The 26170-nt window shown below is 38.2% G+C and overlaps 2 protein-coding genes and 1 long non-coding RNA gene across 5 annotated transcripts in view; 1 reads left to right on the top strand and 2 right to left on the bottom strand.

Annotated features, from left to right (window-relative positions):
• Positions 1 to 229: 229 nt before the first annotated feature.
• On the bottom strand, positions 230 to 10505 carry rnf212 (ring finger protein 212). The gene is made up of 15 exons (XM_032528159.1): positions 10257 to 10505; positions 9641 to 9732; positions 8939 to 9071; positions 6829 to 6960; positions 6073 to 6134; positions 5863 to 5937; positions 5635 to 5691; positions 5315 to 5373; positions 5140 to 5199; positions 4030 to 4094; positions 3196 to 3256; positions 2085 to 2127; positions 1934 to 1988; positions 1054 to 1123; positions 230 to 595 (listed from the first exon to the last, which is right to left on the bottom strand). Exons 1-15 carry the CDS (start codon positions 10384 to 10386, stop codon positions 466 to 468), a joined length of 1224 nt encoding a protein of 407 aa, XP_032384050.1. The 5' UTR covers positions 10387 to 10505; the 3' UTR covers positions 230 to 465.
• Positions 6878 to 26170, top strand: part of LOC116696909 (uncharacterized) — a 22242-nt gene continuing 2949 nt past the window's right edge. The window contains exons 1-7 of one of the 3 annotated variants that reach the window (XR_004333856.1): positions 6878 to 6960; positions 8156 to 8291; positions 8949 to 9030; positions 9670 to 9738; positions 10250 to 10347; positions 10467 to 11183; positions 12032 to 12296. This is a non-coding gene — a long non-coding RNA (uncharacterized LOC116696909). Of the gene's footprint in view, positions 6961 to 8155; positions 8292 to 8948; positions 9031 to 9669; positions 9739 to 10232; positions 10348 to 10466; positions 11184 to 12031; positions 12297 to 26170 lie in introns of those variants that run through there. The other 2 variants (XR_004333857.1, XR_004333858.1) reach the window with 2 other exon arrangements.
• On the bottom strand, positions 13465 to 22673 carry spon2b (spondin 2b, extracellular matrix protein; the record flags this gene model as incomplete). Its single annotated transcript, XM_032528160.1, is given in 6 exon segments — positions 13465 to 14779; positions 17452 to 17638; positions 18115 to 18306; positions 19594 to 19817; positions 20176 to 20446; positions 21977 to 22673. Coding segments are annotated over 5 exon segments (1017 nt in total). The 3' UTR covers positions 13465 to 14600.

Genomic DNA, 26170 nt, shown 5'->3' with positions numbered 1-26170 from the left:
TGTAAATTGAACAGGTCCTGGTGCAGCAGAGTGAGCATGACGTCAGATCGTGCCTTGGGCGAGAGGCTTGTAAGCTCTGAAAATTGAGGCCTGTAGGTCTCTCTGCTGGATTAGTGTAAGTAGTTGACTTTCAAAACAACACGGCTAAACAACTCTAACTCTAGTAGATAATCTCACCTGCGACCAAAAATACTGTGCACAATTTTTCATTTAAAAGCAACCAGACTCATGTCATCATTTCATCCCTTTAATTCATTGTGAGACAATTCAACAACACAGAGAGTTTAGTCATCAATGTACAGCACAATACAAGCCGAATAAATTTCATTTGTGAATCCAGGGTCGTTAAAACACATTACACAACCTCTTTGGTGACTCATTTTAAGTTGTGAAAGATATAGTTAGTCAGTCAGTGGCCAGGTGTATTTCCTCTAAAGGCTTCCTGTCAGTTTATGTGTGTGTTTGTTAAGGAGGAGGGCCGACCAGGGAGGACATGGAGTGTCTGAAGGAAGTGAGAGGTTTGAAGATGGGAGACTTCCATCCAGAACTCTGGTTGTATGACATATCTGGGGTCACTGGAGATCCTTGAAAACGACTGGGAAAGGAGAGAAGAGTCCATTTGCACTTCAGTTGTATTTACTTTCTTTTGTTATTGTCATGAAAGCCATTCAAATACCAAAAGCAACACTTTGTTAGTCAGTCTCTAAATACTTTCCAATGTTCCCAGCTTTTCTTATCTTTAAAACCATCATTAATTAAAAAGGTTAAGTCATTTGCTAAAACTAACGAATGTCACTCAAACAGGAGTAAATAGTGTATTTGTTAGGGACAATTCTCAGCCAAAGATTTGGTGTGCTCCTGAGTAGTGTGATGTATGTGCGATTAGGGCTGTGCCATATGCACCTTCTTGTTAGACTCACAAATAGTCAGACAAGTTGCTCATAGTGTCAATGGAAAGTTAAAATAGCTTATCTTGCATAAATTAGGATATGTAAAATAAGGAATCTGCATTATTTTGATTTAATCATGCCATTAATGAATGAAATGAGTCACCTGACTGAGGCAGAGCGTGCAGAATGGTTCGTCATCATGTTCTGATTGGACGACCTGTGAGGGATGGTGCCTAAACATAACACCAGAGAGATCCAAGGTTAATTCTTAAAACAGATATTATGGCTCGTAATGATTTTTAAAATGCCTGAGATATTTCTGGGTTATTATAGGCTTATGCGTCTCTTCTTCCATAACAGGCTGCAAGTTTAGTTTGGAAAATCCTCCAGGAAGACAAGATAAATGGGGGAAATCATCTTTCAAATGCCACTCACAAACGTAGATGTTGCTACCCAAACAGGGAGAAACATCTACAGCATGTACACAACTCGCAGGCACACAGTTGCAAATGCCATTTGTAGTAATAACAACCTAATGTATCTGTTGCTCTTTAAATATTATGATTTCCTTCAATGCAATATTTACTAAACCAAACGCTCACACAGATTTAGTAAGGATCTACACAATCCTAATATCATTTAAAAGGCTGTCACTTAATTTATCTTCCACAATGGAGGTCAAATCCTTTAAGGGACTAAAGTACATAACCAAAGAGAAGGAGCTCAATAGATGTAATCCTAAACATGACAACAGCCAACATCTGTATCAGTTTAATCACTGTGGGTGGTCAACCGGGGAGTCCAAAACCACCAAATTTTATTTATACCACTGCATATGCATACCTTTGGCAGAGAGACTTAATTGTGTTACATCCTGGGTAACGTGTCATTTCTTAAAGCACCTTTAGTGCCTTGCTTGTATACATATTAGGCGTCAAACCACTGAACTGAATGTGATTTTGCTAGTATAATGTCCTAAGAGAGCAAATTTTGACATGGACAACAGCTCTTCCTATAGTGAGTACCAAAAGCAAAGCACATACCCATCCGTCCATCTTGCGGAGGACTGATCAACGACAGTCTGGGGACATTGTTCGGCTGAAAGACAGAGACAAATCGTTATATTTCATTTTCTCATTTTTCACAGTACAGTAGAAATGGAAAGCTTACTGCAAAGAAAATAATGACACTTACTTTCCTGAACAGACTTCTTTCATCTAGGTCCATGTTTTCAGTGCTGGAAGACATGAAAGCATGCTTCATTAAGTCCTGTTGGGTTCAGTTGGCTGAGCACTGCAGTGGTGCCTGAACCTTTTTTTAATAACAAGCCAAATATGTAACAGCAACATTCATAGTTTTACAGACATTGCAGTATATTAGTGTAATGTAATGTAAAATAGAACGCAAGTTGATTGTTTCAACATTATTACACTAGAGTGAGATAATTTCATGCATTTACATGATTGATTTTTACCTTGCGATTTAATAAAAAAGCACATAATTTTAGTAGTACTTGATTTAAAAAAAAATTATATTATTTTATGCGTTCATTGGTTTTAAGGAAAACAATGCTATGACTAGTATTAGCTTATTGTTTATTCAACATTATTATATCATATTTGTTCGCTTATTCAACAAGTGCAAAATATCAAGGTTCCAAATGAAACTCTTTGATTTAATTGGTCACATTTTTTATTTTATTTAGTGACTTTAATCTAAATATTTTTGAAAAGCACTTGTACATATCATTTCTATAACAACTCCTTTCAAAATCAAAACTGAATTGACCCTGCAGGCATGGCGGTAGTACTGCAAATGGGGTTAATATCCGCTGTCCGTCATCTATTTGCTCAGTGGAAGAATCTAAAGTCTCAGTGGATGAAACAACATTAGTACTATTAAACTCAAGCAGACATTCAATCCTGTGTCAATGGTGTCTGGGAAACCCAATAGGGAATCTTGACTAAACCCAAGCAAAGCTTAGCTTATTCAGGTGTGTGTGTGTGTGTGTGTGTGTGTGTGTGTGTGTGTGTGTGTGTGTGTGTGTGTGTGTGTGTGTGTGTGTGTGTGTGTGTGTGTGTGTAGATAACCACAGGGCATGGCAAAGCTATTCAGCAGCTAAAGCTAACATAAGACATTGGAGCTGAACTCACGATATATAGCTTGTTTGTTTTGTGAAATACCTCCGACATTCTCTCTCTTTTGCTCTCGTAGTGAGAGGTAATTAAGGGCAGAGTAAAAAGAAACACAGACTGGGATGCTCACAAATACAGTGAACAGTTAGGGAAGGAAGGACAATACTCACACATTAGTTGTTGAGGAGTGTCTTGAGAGGGACATGGGGGAGGTATATTGGATCTGTAGGACTGACACCATGCAGGAAAACATTATTACAGCCACCAAACTCTATTAATGATGATGAGACATTAGTGGTCATGCAGGGAATGTAGGAAAAAACCTGGTTCAGTGATATGATCACCAAGACGGGACATAAGCCAGTTTTATGGTCGGTCAGTGGCCTAATAAGTTAATTAATTACTAGACAATCCTGATTGGTTGTGCATCTTCTTACTACATGTACTAGAGAGCTTTGCAAAACAGGCATTATGCAAGAAGTAACAGTCTTGATTGGTCTGCCTTAAAAAAACAATAACAATTCTTAATGCTGAAACCTGATTTATACAATTTCGAGGTTCTCATCTTTTTTTATTACTAGTATATTTTTGTGAGTCTGGTCCTGAAATGTTTTTTTGTTTTTTTTACTGTTATCTCAAACTTGTCTGTTTCTAGTCCCCCCTGTATTTATTTCTCTTTGGTTGAAGTCATTATCTCAATTTTAGTAAACCATGCAAAATTTTGGGAAATTCAAAACCCAAAACATTGTATAAAGTTTAAGTTATCACATATATATATATCACATTTGACTCTTACAATGAACAACAGTGAAACAACAGAGAAGAATACTTAATGTGAACTGCGTCAGAACATGGGCTTGACTCCAACTCAAGACCATTTAATCTGGTTAGACTTGGGACTTGTCAACTTGGACTTGTCTTGGTCTCGGACTTAAGTGGTCTTGCCTACAGCCCAGATTTGAGTAGAGCACATGATGACCTAAAGTGATGTTGTTGTTGTTTACCTGATTTATGTCCAAGTGGAGTATGGGAACTATGGCTCATCTGAGGCCCTGATGAAACTTTGGCACTGAGTAAGAACAGTAGTAAACAACGTTAATAAATCGATCAATTGTCAATTTGAATCCTAGAATAAGAGAATGGGTGAGAACTCTTCTCCCCATTAAGCCAAACAAACAATCTTTAATAAGAAAAAAAACTCTGACCTACCGCAACGTAGATCAGAGTTTTTTTTCTTACAGTATTTCTACCTTTTGTTTGTTTATTACAGAACATTTAAAAAAGACTTGCAGTACTCATGAATGATAATTGATGGATGTAGAGCTCTATGTAACCTAAATAGTACCTAACACTGTAGGCTGTAATATGTGCTGAAAATATTATTCAGATACATATTAATGTTTAATCCAGAACTTTCACTTAAGTACCATAAAAATATATCTCTTCTGTCTATAAAATAAAAGAATAAACCTATCCCTTTAAACTAATTCAGTGTTGGTCGTGGTTGTAACTTTCCAGGAGTACACGTGGCAGGAGTGACACCTAGTGAGAGGTGAGGAATAACAGCCAGCTGGTTGTAAATAACTTCATATGCTAAGCTGCTGCCAAACTCAAAGAGGCCATTTAATTCTAAATCATTACAAGTTTTACTGTAGATTTAGTCAAATGTGAGTCTTTTATTTCATAAGCATTATGATCCCTGATGCATGACCATGCAGCATGACATTTGATAATGCTGTGCAAATGAAGGATGCTGAAAATACTACAGAATCAGCCAAATGCTTTGGAAAATGAAAGATATGTTTTTTTAGAATAAACCAGATTGTGGAACCGTTAAAGACTGGCTAATGAACCAGCATAGTAACTACAAATTGAAGTTACAATCATAAACAAAGTGATTGCCCAAGAAACCTTTTGAATATAGTTATATTTCTTAAAAAGGCATCAAATCCTGGGGAGTGCTAAAATTGTAACACATGAACAATACTACAGATGTTTTTTTGGGATGGGTTACTCATCTTTTAATATAAGATAACCAGAACTTCAACATGTATCCAATATGATTGTTCTTAATAGGTACATACTATATAATAAGTATCTACTCTGGGCTGTACCTCTGATGCTGAAAAGAGTTTTCCAGCTTAGCGATGTAGGCACTCTGTTCATTCAGCTTCCTTTAAAAGGAAAACATTAAAATATAAAGAAAGGCACCAAACTTTTCATAAACTGCAGTTTAAAACATATGTATGAAAATGCAAATATTTATTATAAACTTATGATTCAACTTACTTTGCCATCTGCTGCATTTCTTTCTTCATATTGACTAATACATCTTCTAGTTTCTCATTCTGTAATTGATAAAATGTTTGGTAATGAACTAGTACAGTAGTTGTGTTAATATCTATTTTAGTAGGCAAATAGAACAGGAAACACAAATTAAATTGTACATTTAACATGGTTGGAGGGGGTTTCAAAAAATGTGTGCCACTTAGGTTTTACACACACACACACACACACACACACACACACACACACACACACACACACACACACACACACACACACACACACACACACACACACACACACACACACACACACACACACACCCTTTGCTGGTAGTAGGTCAACAGTCTCTTTTGATGTCTTGCCTGGAACATTACAACCTGACAAAAGGGAAGAAAGTAAGTCTAATGTAAAGTCATATAAAAACACACATTGTACATATAACTCAAACCATCATGGACAGACCCTAATCCTGAACTGATAAGAACAGTTAACAAGATTTTAAAAGTTAAAAAGTTTTTTATATTTTGTGGGATAGAAAATGACCAAACTTTGCTGATTTCCGTGAAGTGTTTGGTTGCCACAACATTGATGTCGGAGAACAGGGCCTTCACCTCTGAGCTGCTCTGAAACAAAGACATTTCACATGTCTGTAATGTCAGTAGGACTGTGAAATGATATTAGTCTGTTGTGGTGTTATCCCATGTAGACAGCCCCACAGCCTCCCGAGGATGCCATTAAATGAGAAGAATGATGCTTACTCTGTCAGTGAGAGGTGATACTTGGCATTTGGTGTTGCATATTAAACACTGACCTGGTTTGCCTAAAAGAAAAGTTTCAATTATATATGGAAAAAAATTCATCACATAATCGACATGTAGACTCTAAATCCACTACAGGAAGTGAACAAAATTAGGGTTTCAAATTGCTGGCGCCTGAGGACCAAAATGAATTACAGTAAGTGTAACCTCCAAAAGGCAAAGCAAATTAAAATCAAACTCTTGAGAGTCTGTCTGAGATTAGACCTTGTGAATATGATTAGAGGCTCCCAAAGTGGGACCAAGGGACTTCCAGGAGAGTACTCTCCTGTATGTATCCCATATCCAATGTTAAATGGTGTTATTTTACTCTGGAGTGTATGAGGAGAATCAGACACTAACAGAACATGACTCCCTCTGCTGTTACATAAAATGGACAATAACAACATCAAAGTGTGACAAAGAAATACTGTAAAACTTGTCTTCTTAAGGGGAAGTTTGTATACTGGGAGACTCGTTTGTGTCTTAGGCATGGAAAAGTTTAGTTTGAAGCTACTGGCTTGAGTACACTCTTGTGTAAAACTGAGTTATCAGCTCTGCAATACACCTTGAAGTCCAACAGATGTCCCTGTTTAATCACTTTCACCTGTCTGGTACAACTGAAGTAAAGATATGGCGCTGAACTGTTAGACAGTAGCAAGTTATCCAAACATAAACACAACAGTGATTTGTGTCATAAACCTGTCTAGCGTTAGCTACCTTTCTGATAACAGGTATTACAGATGATATGGCCACAGGTTGTGACAGCTAGTTTCCTTTCAGCACTGGGAGAGAGGAAGCAGGAGTTGCAACAGATCCAGTAAGCCATTTGAAGACCTGCAAGAAGATAAGGTTGGGTTTAGGTTGCTAACTGACCTGTCTAACTCGTTAGCTAACGCTAGTTCGTTGACTAGCGAGCTAGCTAACTGTAAGCATTAACGAATTTGGCTAAGTGATATTAACTACACCTTCATTGCGTGATTTAGACCCATCTCTGTTTAGCTACATGTATTCACCGCTAACCCCTCCTTACAGTTAATTAATGTTAGCTAATGTTCTATGTAGATGTTTCACGTTACCTGGGATATTCCGCTGCAAGTGAAGCTAAATGCTAATGTATAGCTAGCTAGCATAACGGATGTGTAAGGTCTAGCTAGCTAATTCAGAGTGAATTTAGGGCGCTGAACCCAGGTGCAAGCGCAGAGAAAACCGCTTGGTTGGTCTAAAAGACCTAGCTAGCTATATGGTACAGATGCTCTTTTAATTTATTTGAATTAGTTTAAAACTAATTACTGCAACATTACCAAACTTCAGGCATTGTATGTTGAAAAAATATAAGAAGCAACTGCCAGCCTAGCTAACGTCATAATACATTTTTCCCTTATATTTAACGTTACTAGATAGCACCTAACGACGTCAGTTTTTTCCTCTAGCGCTAATGTTGACGTTATCTTTTAACTTACGTTAGCTAAATAGGTACATGTATCCATAATATACAAGACTGCTAGCTAACTATCGTTAGCAAAGTGTAATACAACTTTTTCAGTAAGTAAAGTAAAATATTTTCACATCCATGTCAGGGAAATATTGACTAAACAATGCACCTGTTGTATTGCGTTTATTACTTCCCTTTAGTGTCCTGTGTTGTATGTTCAGTCCTGATAAACATTGTGTACATTTGCTTATAATAGGGGCCAAAACGTTCGGTTATCAATTTATTTTAACAGAAGCGTAAACAGGTGTGGGAATATGAGCCCAATTCAAGATTACAGTCCATTTTATGCAATTACCTACTGTTTTAAGGGTAACAGAGTTGAAGAATAGAAAGGGAAAAAGGAAAATAATTTTATAAAGAAAGAATAACGCAAACTTCTAGAAATATTGTAGTTTTGGCAATATTATCCATATCGTACACTAACAACATTTTAAAAGCAGTGTTGGTGGATTTTTGTTTTAAAATTTAGTAATAAATTTAATTTTAACTGTCACATCCATAATCCATCATTATTCTAGCCATACATTGTTTTAAAAGTATATATTTGGACAGGTATGGGCAGGACATGCTATAAGATCATCAGGCTTAAAGCTGACAGGTCAGAGTTCATCATCAGACCAGCTTCTTGGCGATGAAGAAGTCTTTGAGTCGTTTCATCTGCCAGAAACCAACTGACAGCAGAATGAAGGTCTGCACCACGGCCCACCATAGCACTTTACTGTTGGTGTCCTCCCCAATCTGACGAAACACCTCCTCTTTCTCCTGAATAAATTGAGGGAATGTAAAACAAGGAGAAGAGACACATGAAATATTGTTGCCTTTCAGAAAAAAAACTACATTTTGTAACATTAGTATGCCATATTTATTTATTTAAGTTCATACTGAATGATAATCCTCACATCAATCCTTCCACACTGCTTCTACCCTTTCCACTAAGGACAGAACAGTACAATACTTATTTACCCTCTGGTACTCCTGCTGCCTGGTGATGTACATCATCTGATCAATGAGGTGGCTGAGGCTGTTCTCCAGAGTCTCCATGTTGTCTTTGGTCTTGTCGGTTTTGGGGTTAATCGAGTGCTCTCCCACCTGAACGTCCAAATGTAGTTTCTGTGCAGCACAAATGAAGACATTTTTTATTTATTTATTTATTTATTTTTTACAAATGTGTGACAAGTCTGTACACAATTTACAGATAGAAGAATAGAATGCCTTTTATTGTCGCTATACACATGTACAATGTTGTGACAGAGTGTTCAATATAATATTGGAATACTGTATGTGTTGTTCCAGTTCCCTCTCTTTTTTAAATCAATTTTCTGTTTGTGTCCATATGTCTCACCAGCTTCTCTCCAGCAAAGACAGCAAACCTTGTGGAGTTGGTTTGGAAGCAAAGGTAGTGCTGACCAGAGGCGTGAGCTGTGAAGGTGAATTTACTAAATTTACCATAGCGTTTGGACATCAGAACCTAGAGAGCAGGAAAGACACTGTTAGGCCAACATTTCTATGGGTCAACAAAATTAAGACACGGTTTCGTTTCAGCGTGCGTAGGATTGCCTCCACAAGGCTTCCCCACGGACCGTTCCACAATACAAACCGTTTTTTATGGCCAGATCCACTAATATGCACATGCTGCCAGACCAGTTGTCAAAACAAATCACACAGAAACTCAGATTACTACACACTTAGAGAGAGTGTGACTTTTTTCTCTGCTCAAGATGCCATTACTCACTATATCTTCCCATAGCACATATTTGTTTGCTGCTATATTAATGTTGAGTACAGCCCTGATAAGTAAATGATTTAAAAACTTCTTCCAGCACTGGCAAACTGGAAGTGTGAGACTAATGTTATTGTACAATAACAGAGATAAAGCTTATGCTGCAGTGCTAATCTTAAGTATTACTGTGTTAAATTTCATCCTTGTTTAGGTTTGGTTGGAATGGGGAAACCAGCCAGCACATGTTTTAGTGTACTATCACACACGCGTTTGTATTGTGCTGGCTTGGTGATAAACCTCTCCTGTGAGTGCAGTACCTCATGGTTTGGGTCTCTGACTGTCACAGTGACGCCGAGTTGAGGGTAGTGGGAATACGCCTTCAAATCCCAAGGCTCCAACAAGAAATAACCTGAAGGTAAGATACAGTTTGTATGTCAATCCTACACAGTAGTAGTCAAGGCATTATACAGCCTTTAACATTTGAATAAGATTGATCATAAAGAGGGAATAGAAATTATGAATTTTAAATTGGGATTTACATTAAAATTTATTATATTTTAAGGTATTCAAAAATATAGTATGCAATCTATGCATTCATTGACAAGTTTCTGTTAAAACAAATATACACCACGTACACATTTATATTTATAATATATATATATATATACACACACACACACACACACACATACAAATATAAATATATATATTGTTGTTAAAGCAAGTAACAAATCAGTTTTCACAAAGACTACTTAATCTGCAGTTTAGAAGTCATAAATGGCCTTTGCACTCACTGTATTAAGAGACACTGTCATGGATTTGCTTATAACATCACTGTGTGATTTAACAATCACGTGGCAATTTACAATGCAGTTTTCCAAATCTAATTCTACACATTGTAAACAACAGGAATATTCCCTCTCCAGGACTCACCGGTGACTAGCATGTCTTCAGGAATCTCCTCGATGATGCATTTTTCCTCCTGCTCTCCGAGATCAAAATACATGGCTGCTGCCAACATCAGGTAACACTGCAGAAGAAAGCCAATGCCTCGCAAACCCATTTTCAGTTAACAATGAGATATTAAATTACAATACATGTGACGTCCAAATGTTGGCCTGTAGTTCCACTTGTTTTTTGTAGATCTGCAAACTCTAGGTCAGGATTGAGGTAATTTTCATTGACTAGCCAAATACTCATGTCCTATAGCGTGTATTTAAAGTTGAAGGCTATAAGGGAGACAGTTTGAGTGTGAGAAACTCACAGGTGCTGCTTTGTGTGACGAGACATTCTGGTCGTTATTTGACTGGTTAAACTGGGAGCCAATAGCGAAGCTGCTAAGAATAGTGATTGACTGGGACTGACTACTTGCTGCAGATACAGATAATCCAGCATTGCGCTCATAATACACCAACGTGGAAGTAGGAGTAGCACTCTGGCACGTGCAATATTTAAGTATTTCCTTGCTATTAAACAGAAAATATTTATTGCTGTATACTTGTTTAACACCGCAGTAGACATGTTTAACACTGCAGTAGACTTATTTCCTTCGCAGAGCCAAGTGCCTCCTCTGCATTTATTACACTAAATCCAAAGTGAAAGATGTTGAACTGTGCCTTGAGGGATATATCAATAGCTATCAACAAGATGCAGGAAGTAATTCATCCAAGAAGGTGTTTATCCATTTTGGTTGTCCCCCTAGGCTGAGACAATGTATGAACACACTGCTGTGGTAGCGTGATGCCACAGCAGTTTCTCTTGACAAATTAGACATGCACTTCTCATCTGACCTACTGACTTAATTTTATTAATAAAATATGGTGGTCACATTTTAATTTAGTAACGTAGTAACGCAGTAAGGTAGGGCTGTACGATTATGGCCAAAATAATAATCACGATTATTTTGATCAATACTGAGATCACGGTTAATTATCACGATCATTTGTTAATTTTAACCAAAACAAATTTTATTGTCCCATATGCTATTTATAATTCGTTTCACATCCATACTGTGCTACATTCCTCTTATGTTGAAGTTGTATGTTGTACAAACATACAGCTGCAACACATGTAAATGAAAATTATCTGAAATAAATAGCAACAAAAAAAAAAGTATCCCTGAGAAAAGCTCCTTCACTTGTTTTAAAAAAACAACTGATTAAAAGAGCTAGGGAGAGAGGGGGGGTGTGATGGATTGACGCGTACGCTACTCACAGTGGCGGCTGACTCATTATGAATGGGTCCAGCACAGGTTGAATGGCGGGTCAGTAGAGTTACACACGTGTGTATGAAATGTCTGTATCGTTACTGAGCTGCATTTTAATAAACTATGATATTCTGGCCATGGGTCACATCTCTCGCCCAGGATCAACAGGCTCTAGCTCCCACGCTATTATTCTACGAACTGAAGTTAGTTGCATTCAAAAAGTTCTTCTGTGTTTTTCGCCGTGGCCACAGTGATAGCAGACGTTTACCAACGGAAACACTGGTACAACTACAGGTTTGCCTCTCATGCTTAACAATATACAGCTGTCACATGATCAGACAGTGGTATACGGAGCGGTCAATTGGCTTTACAAAAAAACCCGGAGCGTTCTATGAACGGATTGACGCATTTAAAATATTGCTCGATTAAGCAAATTTGATCGTTGGAAGCCAAAACCGTGATCGTGATTAAAATTTGATCAATTGTGCAGTTCTACAGTAAGGATTACTAGTCTGTGACTTTTACTACAGTATGAAAGAAGGTTCAAATGTCTTTGGAAATTAAGTGGAAATTGTAATCCAAACCATTACATACAATAGTTGCCATATGCTAACCCTAGATGAGTTCACTTATAAAGTAAACCCCCACTCCCACACACACACACAGAATAAATCCTTCTCATATTTACCATCTGCAAAAGTTGTTATTCCTCAAAGTTAGCAAAGAATCTGTTTTCCTTCTCCTCCTACTCTTCAGTGGTTTTGCAGAGAGTGTGTATACTAAATCAATGGATTCATTGAAATAATAGATTCAGTTTTAATCTGCAATGGATTTATACGTAGCATCTCAGATCTTGTAATGAATACTATCGTTAATATCTGCAATTTACTGTGAACCACATAGTGCGACTTTAGTTCCTTCTGTCATTTTGAAGCAAATTTCAATTTCTTTCCTATGGCAGGAGTATTGATCTTGTTGTTTGTTGTACATTATAAACATTATGCGGGGGTACATATATTTTCACTTTTTTACTGTATCCTGACTCTTGAGCATACCAAAAAAAATGCTGGAAACCTGATTGGTATGGCAATGAAATCCCTTGTATTGTATACACTCCACAATATATTTTCATCATATAGTAGTGTGTACTTGTTGTATACTTCACTCTTACTGACAGCTGATGGAACTACTGTAAGGGAAAGCCAGAAATTGAATCTGCTCCTGATTCTCTGTCAGTAATTTTCCTCTCCTTCGTCATTCAAAACGGAAGGAGAGCTCCCTCTTGCACCAGATGTTTAGTTCTTATTGCAGTTCAGTCTGTCAACGGCAGTAAGCTTTCTATGTTGCATGGTGGGGGGGTGTTACTGCCAAGAAACCTTTTCTGGAGAAAGTGCTCACGTTACGTGTAACTGGCGTCTGTTCTGCCTATCAAATGGGATTCCTGCTTCATAGTGGGACGTGCTGCACTGGACATAGCAGCATGAAGTGTGCTCTGTGACATTTCAGTCCTCCTGAGCTAAATCAACATTTGGTGAACTGTTTTAAATAGTTGGTCAGTACATTCATCAATTTTACGACCAACCCTTCATCAGGGTGAATCCTAGGCAACACCCGGCCTTGAACCCAGGTCATCCTGTTAAAAGCTTTTCTATCTTCACTCAATTTAATCCTGCAGCCCCAGTGTTAGTCATTTGACTTTCAGAACCCATATGCAAGTCAGCCTGAATCTGGGGTTCCAATTTAAATGTCAGGCAATAAGGTCAGGCACTAAAGAAGCATTTTAATTTAAAAAATTGAAAACTCACAGTTGTTATTCTAATTATGTAAAGTTTAGCAATGAGACTTCAAATATACATAATGTAAATGCAATCTCTTGCTAAAAGAAACGGTTATCAATGAGGTCACAATACCTTTATTGGCCATACAAGAAATATACATTTTTTGTACATTTTTAGCATTTGTTTTTTTACAAAAAATGTTTGAACTAATATTTCAATAACATAAAGGCCTACAACTTATACTTTCAGATTTTATATACTGTACACCACAGGCAAAAATCCTGTTAATAAATATATTCTTTGTTTTCAGAAAACTATCAATGTCTCTGTGAATATTATGTCTTGAATGCGGAGAGGACCGTACCGATGTGTCTGACTTACTTTTCTGCTTGTACTACTGTACTTTTGCTAATGGAACTATTGAGGCATCATGCATACTAGTAAACTGGTAAACCTTGTGACCGACGTATGACCAACTGCTATCTGTTGTGGAATTTTCCCCACGCTACTCTATCCTCTGTCTACATTTTTAGTATCTGTTTTTTTACAAAACATTTTTGAACTAATATTTCTAATATGTCTCAGTGAATATTATATTTTGAATGCGGAGAGGACCGCACTGATGTTAATGTACTGATGTACTTTTCTGCTTGTACTACTATACTTTTGATAATGGAACTATTGAGGTATCATGTTTTCCCCTGTGCCAGAGCTGCTATTATAATGATTTTCTGCTAAGTATCTCTTGGGATTTTAGATCAAGTATCATTTACTTTATATTGATTTATTTCCAAATCCGCTTTCCGTTTGATGGAAGCTGCTGGGAGTTATAATCTACTGTGGGCAAACAAGTTTCTGTGATCTTTAGAAATGTCCAATTAAAACCCAATTATAATCTGTAAATGTGTTTTTAGTTGATGTCTATGTTTAAAACAGCATAGTTCTGTCCACAGACGATTTAGATAATCTGCCAAAACTGAAGTGGTGTCTAATAGCTATTTTGCCAAACTACACCTCTCTAGTGCTGTCAGATCTGTCAATGTGTCTTGAGGATAAGACATTCTGCAATTTCACAATCAGACAATCAGTACATAATCATTTCCACAGACAGAGGGTATAGCCAGGGAGGAAATAAGGGAGTTTGCTTTAGCATATTTATGCCTCATGTGAATAAGCCACATCCCTTTTACTGTTATTTCTATGTCTTCGTCCTTTCCTCCCTTTCCTGGCTTTCCTCTCTTTCTTCTCTCTCCTCTCCTTCCTCTCTTTCCTCTTCTTCCTTTCCTGGCCTAGTCATAAACAGTTGTCTGGGAAGCACTTCCTCTCTTCTTCCAACAGGGGGCAGGCTAATCCATTGTTGGCTGGGTGCATAATGATGTAGCGTGTGCGGTGCTGCACACCTGAGTCTCCACACTTGCTTTTACACAAGCCCCAAGGAGACCACACTGACACCTCACAGTCCAGAGGGGTATCTGCATTAAGAGAAGGGAATTATAACACATTAACATTTGTCAGTACAGCCCTGCCTTACAGTAAACAGTGCTATCACTTAATAAGCCAACTTCAGCAGATAGGGATTTGGAGCCTTGCTAAAAGGTACCTTATACAGTGAAAGGAGGCTCGTCATTGAAATGTAATGTTACATCATGTCTTTTTTGTTTTGCTCTGATTCTCCCTTTGTCCAACATGATGAACTAGCTAGGCTACTTCAGCCAACCTTGTTGTGAGCTTCCGTAGAGCTGATGTGCATCACAGACTTAGTTGTCGGTTAAAGAGTAGAAAAGCAGAAGGATGGGAGGCGATACGGAAGCACATGGATGGACTGCCGGCTGGAGAGATGGCCCAAGCAAGTCAAATATCCCTTCTATTAAGGACAGAGGGAAAGAAAAGGTGATACAATGCAGTATAATAAAGCAAGGGTGATGTATGTTTTTTTGTATTTCACAGACTAAACCAAAGAAGGTGTTTTGTAATCTATAATGAAAAATGTTGCTCAAGCCCTGGGGACAAGGCATAAAAGAGACAGAGAGAAGGAAGGATAAAACAGAAGGAGGGGTAAGATAGCATTGAAAGAGCATTGAAAACCAGGCAGGAAACCCTACAGATTCCTGGCCCCTCTGTTGTTTGTTGTGGGGTAGTCAGGGGAACGGACTTGTAGTCTCTGATGCTTCTTCAAACCTTTACAGTCTACCTGAACACTGAATCTGATTACTGTGCTGTCAGCTTTACTGCCAGGTTGGCACGCTATCTATTTCATTTTTTTTCCGTCCCAAAAAAAACTTTCCTGGTCAAGTCATCTGTTTAGACTTTCTGTGGTGATGTATTTATTTACAAAAGGTTATTTTTCCCCTCTTTGGAGGAAATCAGTCACACAGTAAGTTTTTTTTTTTTAATACTGCCTTGTTGGCTTTACTTCTAGTTCAACACACTGATTGTCTTAATTTTTCCAAGCCCTCTTTCTATCCTTACTTGCAGTTGGGCTTTTTTTTACTGTTACCACTAATCTGTTGAACAGAGTCTTAAATTTTAACAGTCTGGGAACCAACATTAAATAAACCCAGCTTCACCTTATGGATCCAGATCTTGTTAGAACATACCTGTCTGCATCCTATTTATGGTCATGACTCAAATGTTGCCGTACAGAATTATTACCTAGATTTCTTTAAATGCTTTCTCACTTTCTCAGTCTCTCATCTTTAGAGTTTTCCACTGGATGCCAGATGTGCCCTTGGCATTTTCTGATTGCTTGCCCTCAATTGGCTTCTCTGGTTTCTGGTTGGAAGTAATTGAGTTTGTGTGTGGCCTGTAATGGTTCCCAAATGCTTTCATTTAAGTCAGGAAAAGACTAAGACTCCAGCTCCTAAAATTGTGTGAAATCCTTCATCTGTTCTTTTGTGCAACTTTGAGCATTTATTTTCTTTTAAATGTGTAAATTATTAGATCTGTGCAAGTGGAGTGGAGAGAGGCAGCTTAGGGTAGGGAAGGTGGATGCAAATGCTGTTAACATGTTGATCTTACTAATCCAAATTTCAGCATACTGTGCCGGCTATATATAAGTGCTTGAATTTGATTCAAAAATGTTTATGTTATACTTGCAAAATTTTTATATTTGAGTTTTACTATTGGGCACTTTGGCCTGGTACCAAAGTAACCTTGTTGAGTTTTCTAGCAAACAAACAGTTTTACAGCACCCTGAACAATATTGTCACCCAATGTTGTTGAGCGAAATAGTGTGAAACCGATGGCAGGAACTTGTATAGCATTGTATAGCATAGCACTGCTCCATAGCACTAATTATGGTCAAAGATTATCATGATGAAAGATAAAATTGTTGCCGTCCTGATAACTTTCCAGAGTTCCTGTAAAAAATCCCTTATGTTAGTATTATAAACTGTTGTACCAGACGGATCTCATGAAATGGCGTATGTATGACACATATCAAGACATACTCTCTTTTTAGCGTGTTTATCAACACCGTTTGGCCTCCATTGACTTAAATTACCTTGCGATAGCGTGTGAATTTACGACGTAGGGAGTAGTATGAAAGCTTGGGGTGGTGGATGGGTAAAACACAGGACTTGCACCAAGGACACCGGGGACGTGTCACGTTTCCTTCGTGTCCTGTGTGTGACGTTTCCTGTCGGTTTCTTTTTTTACTAAAGCCAACTCCGTTCTTCTTTTCCTAAACCCAACCTGCGTGTCACGTTTCCTAAACTCAACCATTGTTTTCTTCTCGCGATAACAAAGCAAGTTGATGTGCGTTTGCATACTTCTGCTGTGTACAGCGTAGACATACATGCGGATAGCTCAAAATATGTACAGATAACACGCCACTTGGCTTAAGAAAGTCGGTGTGTATGTTTACACAAAGTCATGATGTCATGTTGGTAGTGCAGTGTTTTGTCATCATTTGTTACCCCCACCAACACAGCCCCTTGCACTGTTTTAACACAGGGCAGACTTAATTACCACATCTCCTCTCTATGTAAGTACAGTCATCATAATTACAGCACCATTCAGTTTTTTTTATAGATTTTTTTATTACTACTTGTGATCAGTCATTTATGACTGTTATTATGCAAGTGACGTATTGTCAACAACATTCCACAGTTTACCCAGTGCACAATTCAGAGGTTTTACTTACTAATGAGCTTGTCCTCAATCTCATTTCCTGTTGGCAGTTGGTTGGACTGGGTAGGCTCCATAGGCAGGCTGATTATCTGATTGGTCTTCTTTATCTTTGTCAGCATTACCTTGGCGATGGGCGGCAGGTGTTTCAGGCGGGGGTAGTAAAAGGAGTTAGCAGGGTGGCTAGGGAAGGAAGAAGTGATCTATGGAGGGGAAATGGACAAGGAATAACAGTTTATATATGGTAAGGCATTGGAGGTAAACGGAGGCATCAACTGTTATACAGTACATGTGACATCCTTTAATTACGTTAAAGAGATACATTTTTGGCAAATAAGATTTTGTGTCTTGAGTAATTAGGGCACTAAAGTGCTCATGCCAATGATTTTTAAATGGTGATAATGATGTTCATAGTTTGTACTTTCCACTATAGACACAGTGTCCTGAACATTTCAAATCTAGGATGAAAGCAAAACAAAGAAAGAGAAAACAAAACCTTCAAGGCATTTGTTTTATCTTCTGTTGTGCTCCATCTTTACACACAAATGGTATAAAACAATATGGATCTCCTTGCAAACACTGGTTTTATCAACGATGTTAAGCTCATGTCCCTATTAACACGGTTAGTGATTTTTGGCTTTAGATTGATGGATGTTGCCCTTGGCTCAGGCTAACCCACCTGTGTAATTTTGTCCTGTGGGATGGTCTCGAAGTTGGGAGAAGAGAAGGTGAACCCGCTGTCAGTTCCTGCATCAAATGGGAAAAGCTCCAGCGACACGTTCTCTTTCCATTGGTCGCCATCACAGAGGTCATAGCTCTCCACACCCACAAACCAGTCCGGGCTTGGAATGAGATGCACCATAAAAGATAGCTGCAGATAAAAAGGAGGAAGTAGACCGTAGGGAGAAGAAGATAGAGAGAGAGGGGGAAATGAGGAGGTGGGTCAAAGTGAGAGATAAGAGATAAAGAGAGATAAGAAAAAGACATGGATGGGAAAAAAAGGGTTATTTTATGTCACCATATATTAATTGGTCTTCGTGTTTGTCAGTGGATTATTTTGACCATGAGTTTAAATCAGAGTAAAGTACTTCACCAATTTAGTTTTGCTTTCCCATAACATTGTTGGAATCAGTTTGTTTTTTAAAGTATCTATTATTAGGGGATGACTAAGGTATACGCTTAAGCATCTTTTGTCTCCAACTGGCCTTTTTCCATTTCTCTCACCTCCAAGACACACTTTCGCCTCCTCTTCAGTCTCTTGTTTCATGTCCAAACCTAACATTGTGTTGGATCCAACCTGTCCCCAACTTTATGACCTTTCCCTGAGACTCTAGTAGAATGTTTAACAGCCAAATCCTGCTAAGTTTTACACAATTTTGTAGAGACATAACTTAAGCTACATTTGGGAAGCTCTCTTGAGGCTGATACATGTCACGGGGCTATGATTATGAGAAACACAGCCAAAACTATAAAAAGGTTACCAGGGTTGTTAAAAAAAATGAAATTACCTAACATTTGTTAATGCCCCGAGTGTATTTTAAGCCAAGTAATAAGTTGTCACACTACTGCTAATTGTTGATTATGAAAAACATATAAGAAAGAGCTGCATTGTGCCTTTTTAAGTAGGCTGATGCAGCAAAACAGTTAATGCTACTATAAAACCAGCTCCAGACTGTTATTTTCCATATGCTACACCCTAAAATTGGGTAACAACACCACTGACCTAGTTCAGTCTAGGTATGTTAAACACTTACTTGGAACTTAAACTGCAAGTGCATGCACCTAAAATGTCCGTTATATTGGTACACTGCCCAACTACAGTAAATATGGTGGGTCAAAGTTGGACCAATGCTAGGTACATTGCACAGTTGGGCTGATATTTATTACAAAAACTTCAATTTTTACTTCTAAATAATCAGTGTAAATTAGTATTATTATATCAATATATTTAATAGGAATAATGGTCAAAACTACACATCAATGTAAGAAAAAAAACAATTCCTGTTTCAATAAAAGCTATGATTGGCAACATTTTTAAGAAATCCTTTATGCCTCTGACCTAGGCTAAGGAAAGTATTCTGAAGAGTTCAGAAAAAGGCCTCTGATATACTCAATGCCCTGACTGTGAATGAAGGAAACCAAGCGTTGAGAGACTTACATAGGAGTGCCTGGCGAAAACCTCAAACTCAGTGTTCATCTGGCCTGTGCCCCCCATCACAGCGGGAGCAGAGAAGATCCCATAAACACTCTGGATGCGTTCGCCGGCCGCCTCGACTTCCTTCATAAGCGTCCAGGCCTCGCCTTTCTCCGCAAACTCCCTCACTCCATTGCTGGCAAATTCATTACGCTGCCACATGTGGTAGTCAGAGCTGTGGGTCACCCCTAAGAGGAGAGAGAGAGAGAGAGAGAGAGAGAGAGAGAGAGAGAGAGAGAGAGAGAGAGAGAGAGAGAGAGAGAGAAGGAAGCCAGTTTTTGCAACAGGTATTAGAGATATCTATATTAAGCCAATAAGGTTGTATTTCTTGTTTGTTAATATTACATAACTTCATATTTTGTACTATATACTGACCAACCAGGACATTTTGCTTCTTTGTACTCCTTTTACTATATACTTACTATAAGCTGCATGTACTTTTCGAAATTATCTATCTGTTACTCATACAATCAATACTGTTTCCCATCTTCTGCCCATACTGTGACCAATGAATTACAATTTGACACCAGTTTGCTGTGCACTTACCAATGAGGTTTGACCACTGTGCAGGCGGACGGTAGACAGGATACTGTTTAGGGAAAGCTGCCTGGTTCCACTTGCCGGAAAACGTTAACCTGTACTGGGCAGTTTCTGAGGCCGTGCACATGGGGACGTCAGTAGGAACAGGCAGTGAATGAATGCCTCGGCCCAGTGTCAGCATCATGACAATCAGGTGGTAGAGGGCCTCAGAGATGGAGAGGGTTTTCCTTGTGATGTCCATGATAATGAGGGTTTATTTTGGGGAAGGATAAAGGACCTGAAGGAGGAAAATCAGTGAAGTTTCTATCATGTGTAATCACCACATACTATACACTTTTTCATGCTTTCTGCTGTTGTTACACCCCAAGAAATCTGATTTTGAGCATGTTTACTAGCTGTTACCATAAATGTCTTCATTCTAAGGATTCAACTATTTTTATTCTGCCAAAAAGGATTTCTTCACATCTGTCCCTGTGCATTTAAATGGTTTGTAGTTAGTTATCATTTGTCCTTTTCATTTTGACTTCTATAAGGTTGTCCTTTTGTCAGTTGGATCTGGTCATGACAAGACTTTCAAGGAGAATTGGTGAAAGGGCAAAGTGTCTGGCTGCAGCATCAGCGTCAAGTTTAACAAGTGGGGCATGTGAGTCAGAGGGAAAGTTTTCTCAATTAAACCTCCACTGTTTTTCCAATGTTAAGACTTGTAAACTCAGTTAAGCAGTATAGGATTGGCAAAAGGAGATCTTGCATAAATTTAGTAATGTGTGCTGTAGTTACTGTCTAGTTTGCTCTTAACTCCTGCCTCAGAATAAAGCTATGTCAGCTGACTTTCCTAACTTTGAATACCTCATTATATCATCCATAGCCAACTTCCCTGAACTCTTTCAATAACTTAACTAGTTTGCACTACAAAAAAGGGTGTCTAAAAACAAGATAAAAACACAAATCTGAGGGAAAAGGTACTCAAAACAAGTGAAATTATCCGTCCATGCAGCAAGGTAATTTCACTTGACAAGCTTGCTTGATTTAAGGTTATAGTGTAAAGTGTAAAGTTGAACACTTAAAATAAGAAGTTCACTTGTTAAACAACATCTAACACCTCTAAATCTAAGTTTTTTGGGTCAGAACCAAATAATCTGCAGTGCTCAAGTTCTTCTCTTTTAACAGTATGATTAAAAAGTATTTCATATATATGTGTGGACAGTCCCTGATTAATGAAGAGCTAATTGTTCCCCATTGGTGCATTCATTTTTAATTAAGCACATCACAGCAGCACATATTTGCCTTTAAGAAGTATGTACATGGACAGCATGCAAATAAAGTGATATGCAGTTAGCTTAATCAAGTAGACTACTTAATATGTGAAATTCTGTTAATAAATTTGTAGGCTATTCTTACAAAGATTTGCTCTTAATTTACTAATTTACTATTTTGATTAAGTTAAAGTGGGTGCTATTACCATTTACATATTGTCACAAAAGTAAAGCAGGATGTGTTTTAGCAGATTTTTGCATTTCACTGCAACCAATATTTCCCTTTTTTCTCAATGTAACACACCGCATCCATATACAATCTGTACTACACTTCTTTGTCACATATTTGATGACGCTATGTGAATTTGTTTTCACTTAAATATGATTGCATACCATTCCTGTTACAGAAATAATTGCCAGTAATTATAGTATACTTATAGTTACAGTATAGTTGGTAGCCCTCTATAATACAGCTGACATTTCCATTAATGTAAGGATCTCTGTGCTGTAATGTGGCAACAGGATGAAGATGAAGTGTTGAAGAAACTACTCACTGATTTTGTTCAGGGTTCCAGATGAAAGGAGGGTTGCAGCAGATGAGTGGAGAGGAGGGCTGGAGGTGAGGAGAAGGGGAGAGAAGAGCGTTGGATGTGGCTGTCGAGGAGAGTGACTGCAAGCCTCTAAGTCCTCTTTCGCCTATTTATGTCTTCCAGGAGGTTCACCCCACTCTCTTCTCCCTCATTCCCTCCTTTCTCCCTTTTCCTCCCCCTCTTTCCTCCTCTTCAAATCACTTCACTTTTCATTCAAATACTTTGAAAGTGCTTGTCAGTGACCTCCCTGCCTCCCTCATGCCCTTTGACTTTGGCTCTCCCTCCTCCTCTCTTTCCTATTCTTTAGGTAAAGCCTATTAACTGGCTAATGTATTTAGCAGTTCTAGATGCACTGCCACTGTGCAGCTTAGTGGGTAGTGTAATTTCACAGTGTGATACTGTAACCCTCTATTTTTATGAATATGACTTATGAGGCAAATAATGTATCGCTTGGTCAAATTTTTGAATTGCAGCTGAGCTGCTAGATCCAATTCCAGTTCTGATTTTTTAACTTATGTAGGAAGTTATATTGCCTCACAGTCAATTTGTAAAACTCCTTTGACGTGTTTTTCAGGGACAGTTGAAGCATCATTTAACAAAATAACAAGTAATACTTAGCTTTAACATATTTTGAGACTGTGTGTGTGTGTGTGTGTGTGTGTGTGTGTGTGTGTGTGGTGTGTGTGTGTGTGTGTGTGTGTGTGTGTGTGTGCGTGCGTGTGTGTGTGTGTAAAGTGTAGGGTGTGGTGCTTGACTTACTGAAACTGGAGGTGGCAGACAGCTTTCCACACACAACTTTTGCAAACACAAATATGTGCCAGCATGGTGAATCAGCCCACATCTAATGATTTCCATATGGTCACTCTTCTTACAAGCACAAACTAACAGACACAGACCAGTTGCCCTTAATCAACCTCTCTCAATTTCCAGGATTTATTGTTTATACTTCAGAATCCAGTCTCCTTCTGTCAATGGCATTTGAAAAGGGGAAGGTTAACTCATCACCGTCTTACTAACTCTTGCACAGCAAGCAGTGCTCTTCTGTATTCAGTTTCATCAAGGGTAGTAGACAAAAAACATAAAAAGGAAGCAGCATGAGCAATAATGCTGTACATTGAACATTCTGTACCACATTTAACAATTATTTATTAAACACTAAGTATAAAATTTGAATAATAATCTATCTATCTATGTAGCTATCTGCCACCTGGCGAGTAAATGTTGGTACCAAAATAGTCTTTATTTTGGCAAAGGTGCTGCTACTTTCTTCTGTTGCTCTGGTGTCTGCGTGTCGGAGCTTTGTGGGGGGCAGGAACACACACACAAACACTGGCGCGCACACCAGACGCCAGCCACCACGTCACTTCTGTTGCTTAGGTGGCCTCCTTAGCTGTAAAGTGCTGTGGGAAACCCTTTATTAGTAGTAGTAGTAGTAGTAGTAGTAGTAGTAGTAGTAGTAGTAGTAGTAGTAGTAGTAGTAGTAGTAGTAGTATCTTGATGGCATGTAGATGGGTAGACCTGCCAGTAGTGTAGACAAAAGACTCCACTCAAGGTCCAGTTATACTCAGTTGTGATGAACATTTGAACTTGTTCATCAACTCCGTTATTCTAAGCACATTTAGGACTTTTCTGCCATATTGGCTTAAGTTCAGTTCAGTCTTCACAGTTCATTCTTGACCTTGAAACCAGCTAAGGGCAAGACCAAGCTTTCGACCGTATCACACAGACTTTATCTGTATGTTTATTGCAAGTTTATGTTTTATCCTGTGTCATTTCTATGGCTTTCTTCTTTCTGAAATAAAAAAAATATTTGCTATCTTGCTGCCTGAATGTGAATGGTTGTTAAAGTCACACTTACAGTACAGTTTTATTGTTTTGGGAACTGTTGTTGATGCAGAGACAGATGTGACTCTCACAAACAGATACTCTCCATTGTCTAAATTTGTGTAATTGCATTTTTTCCTCTTCTGTTGCTGCAGCGATGCACAACTTTATATGTAAAGGATGGCCTTTTTTGGCTTTATATTTTCAACACTTAAAGACTAAAGTCTTTATTTAAAGACAAAATGTTGTATGTCGTACAGTCGTATGTTGTTTGAAAGGAAGCTGTAATAGGAGAGGAGAGGAGAGTCTAAGAGAATATAAGTCAAGAAGCACCACGAGAGCCTTGGGCCAAAGAGGCAAGTCTGGCACGTGCCTGCTGCAACTGCAGTGGGAGTTGAGGATGTACATATTGTGGTGGGAAACTGGGAGTAGTGTCAGCACCCCATATATTTCAGTGGTAATAATGATGGCGTGTGGATAGAATAAATCTCTAAAGAATGGGAACCAGAATCTGAAGTTCAGTATAATGGGTGTGTTCATCTGAGACCTTTTGGAAATTATACACTATCATCACTTTGTTGTAATTTGTTTACCAAGGGACAAAACTGACAAAACTAGCAAACCTGTAACCAATTTCTGAAACATACACATTTAAATTAAAAAGACAAATATAGAATTTACCAAATATATATACAGTATATTATTTGAACATGAGACAGTTAGATATCATGTTCACAGTAAGACACACACACAAACTAAGGGATAGTATGGATTTGTTCAAGTAGGGTTGTATTAGGTACTTATCCATAGGCCGTGTATTAATGGCTTCAGTTCCCCACATGTCAACTTAAACAGGGCTGTTTGACAGCAAGATAAAGTGGTGAAAAATATTCTACATCTGGTTTACACTTAAACTAATGTTTCTATTTTTGGGTGGGTCATTTTTAGGTAACTAAAATAAATTTTGCAGCTCCCCCTTTTTACTGCAGTATATTGCTTAGCTTTTGTGTCTATACTCCTACCTGCTTCTCCAAACTGGGGGTGTGCCAACCGCCATCTACTGTAGGTATGGATAAGTACCTCATACAACTCCACTTAAAAAATTCTGAACTATCCCATTAAGCAACGATGCCATAATGTCATAGTCCCAAGCTAATTAGATATATTTGAATTTACAGTAAAATAAAGATAAGACCCCAATTGAACCCCATTCTTGATACTATTTGTCACAAGGTTACTGATAAGTCTAACTTTCTAATTTGAAATTTTGAACAGGCAGAAAGAAATAAGAAAAAATGATTCTGTTGCATAGTAGTGTAGTGTCCTTTACTAAAGGCGCGTTTGCTGCTCCCAGTTGTTTATACACGTCCCCTGGGACCACGTGGGACCTGTGTTATTACATTCTGCTTGCTTCTTTCTTTCTAAACATTTCGAATGCAAAAAAAATCCGTCTGTATTTAGCCACTTTATTAAAAACTCAGCAGCTTCCAGTCGTGTTTTCCATTTTGGTGTTGAGTTGTGATTTAGTTTACATTTGGATCATATATTGTGCCTCATCATCAGTTATTAAGTTCAACTTGATCTAATTAGTGTTATTGTCTAATTAAGTGAACAATTGTGAAGTTAGTGTCCTGCATTTAACAGTTAACTGTGACACGTTAAGGCAATGAAAGGTTCAGAGCCAATGTGAACTGATCAAAGTGTCTGAATTGGACATGACCTGTTGCAAAATGAAAGTCTCTGTGAGTGCTGAGTGCTGGGCATGGTGTTTCTTACATTCAAATCAAAACTTGAATCAGCCAGTACAATACTTGCCATTGGCTGCCCCCACTAACTTCTCTGGTGTTTCATTTCATATAAATAAAGGTTGGGAAACGGATTCAATCCTTTTTATATCCAAAAACTGGTTTACAAGCTAAGTAACATCATTGAACTTCCTAAAAGAAACTGGAAGTTAAGATCAACGCCACCAATTGGCCACCATATGTCAACCCAATGAACTGGAAAGCCTGTAAACAAAACAGCAGAGTGTGGTGTTGTTGTTGTTGGTTTGGTGTTGCTATGGTGACAGAATGTGAGTTCATTGTATTGGCTCTGGCTTCGTTTAAGTAAGGTTTAGCGCTGACCACATTGGATCTGGAATTACTGATAAACAGACACAAATATGGTCACAAAGAGAGGTTGAGTCATGTGCTTTCAAAAACACACACGCAAATGCATGCATACATTTTGCACGCACAGAGAATACATCAATCACATTCATTATGAATCAGTTACTCTACTCTATATTTCCTACTTTTACACACACACACACACACACACACACACACACAC

The sequence above is a fragment of the Etheostoma spectabile genome, chromosome 10, assembly GCF_008692095.1.
Source record: "Etheostoma spectabile isolate EspeVRDwgs_2016 chromosome 10, UIUC_Espe_1.0, whole genome shotgun sequence".
Classification (NCBI taxonomy): Eukaryota; Metazoa; Chordata; class Actinopteri; order Perciformes; family Percidae; genus Etheostoma; species Etheostoma spectabile.
The sequence above is the reverse complement of the archived record's forward strand: the minus strand, read 5'-3'. Positions and strand labels throughout refer to the sequence as shown.

Bases quoted from the DNA above. Each gene is read 5' to 3' on its own strand.
- rnf212 (XM_032528159.1), bottom strand. From the start codon at position 10,386: ATGGGTTTGCGAGGCATTGGCTTTCTTCTGCAGTGTTACCTGATGTTG. The intron at 6,961-8,938 runs ATATGGACACAA...CCTAAACCCAAC, and splicing joins TGGAGAGAAGCTGGTGAGAC to CTTATCTTCTTGCAGGTCTT. The intron at 5,374-5,634 runs GTGTGTGTGTGT...TATCAATTACAG, and splicing joins TGACCTACTACCAGCAAAGG to AATGAGAAACTAGAAGATGT.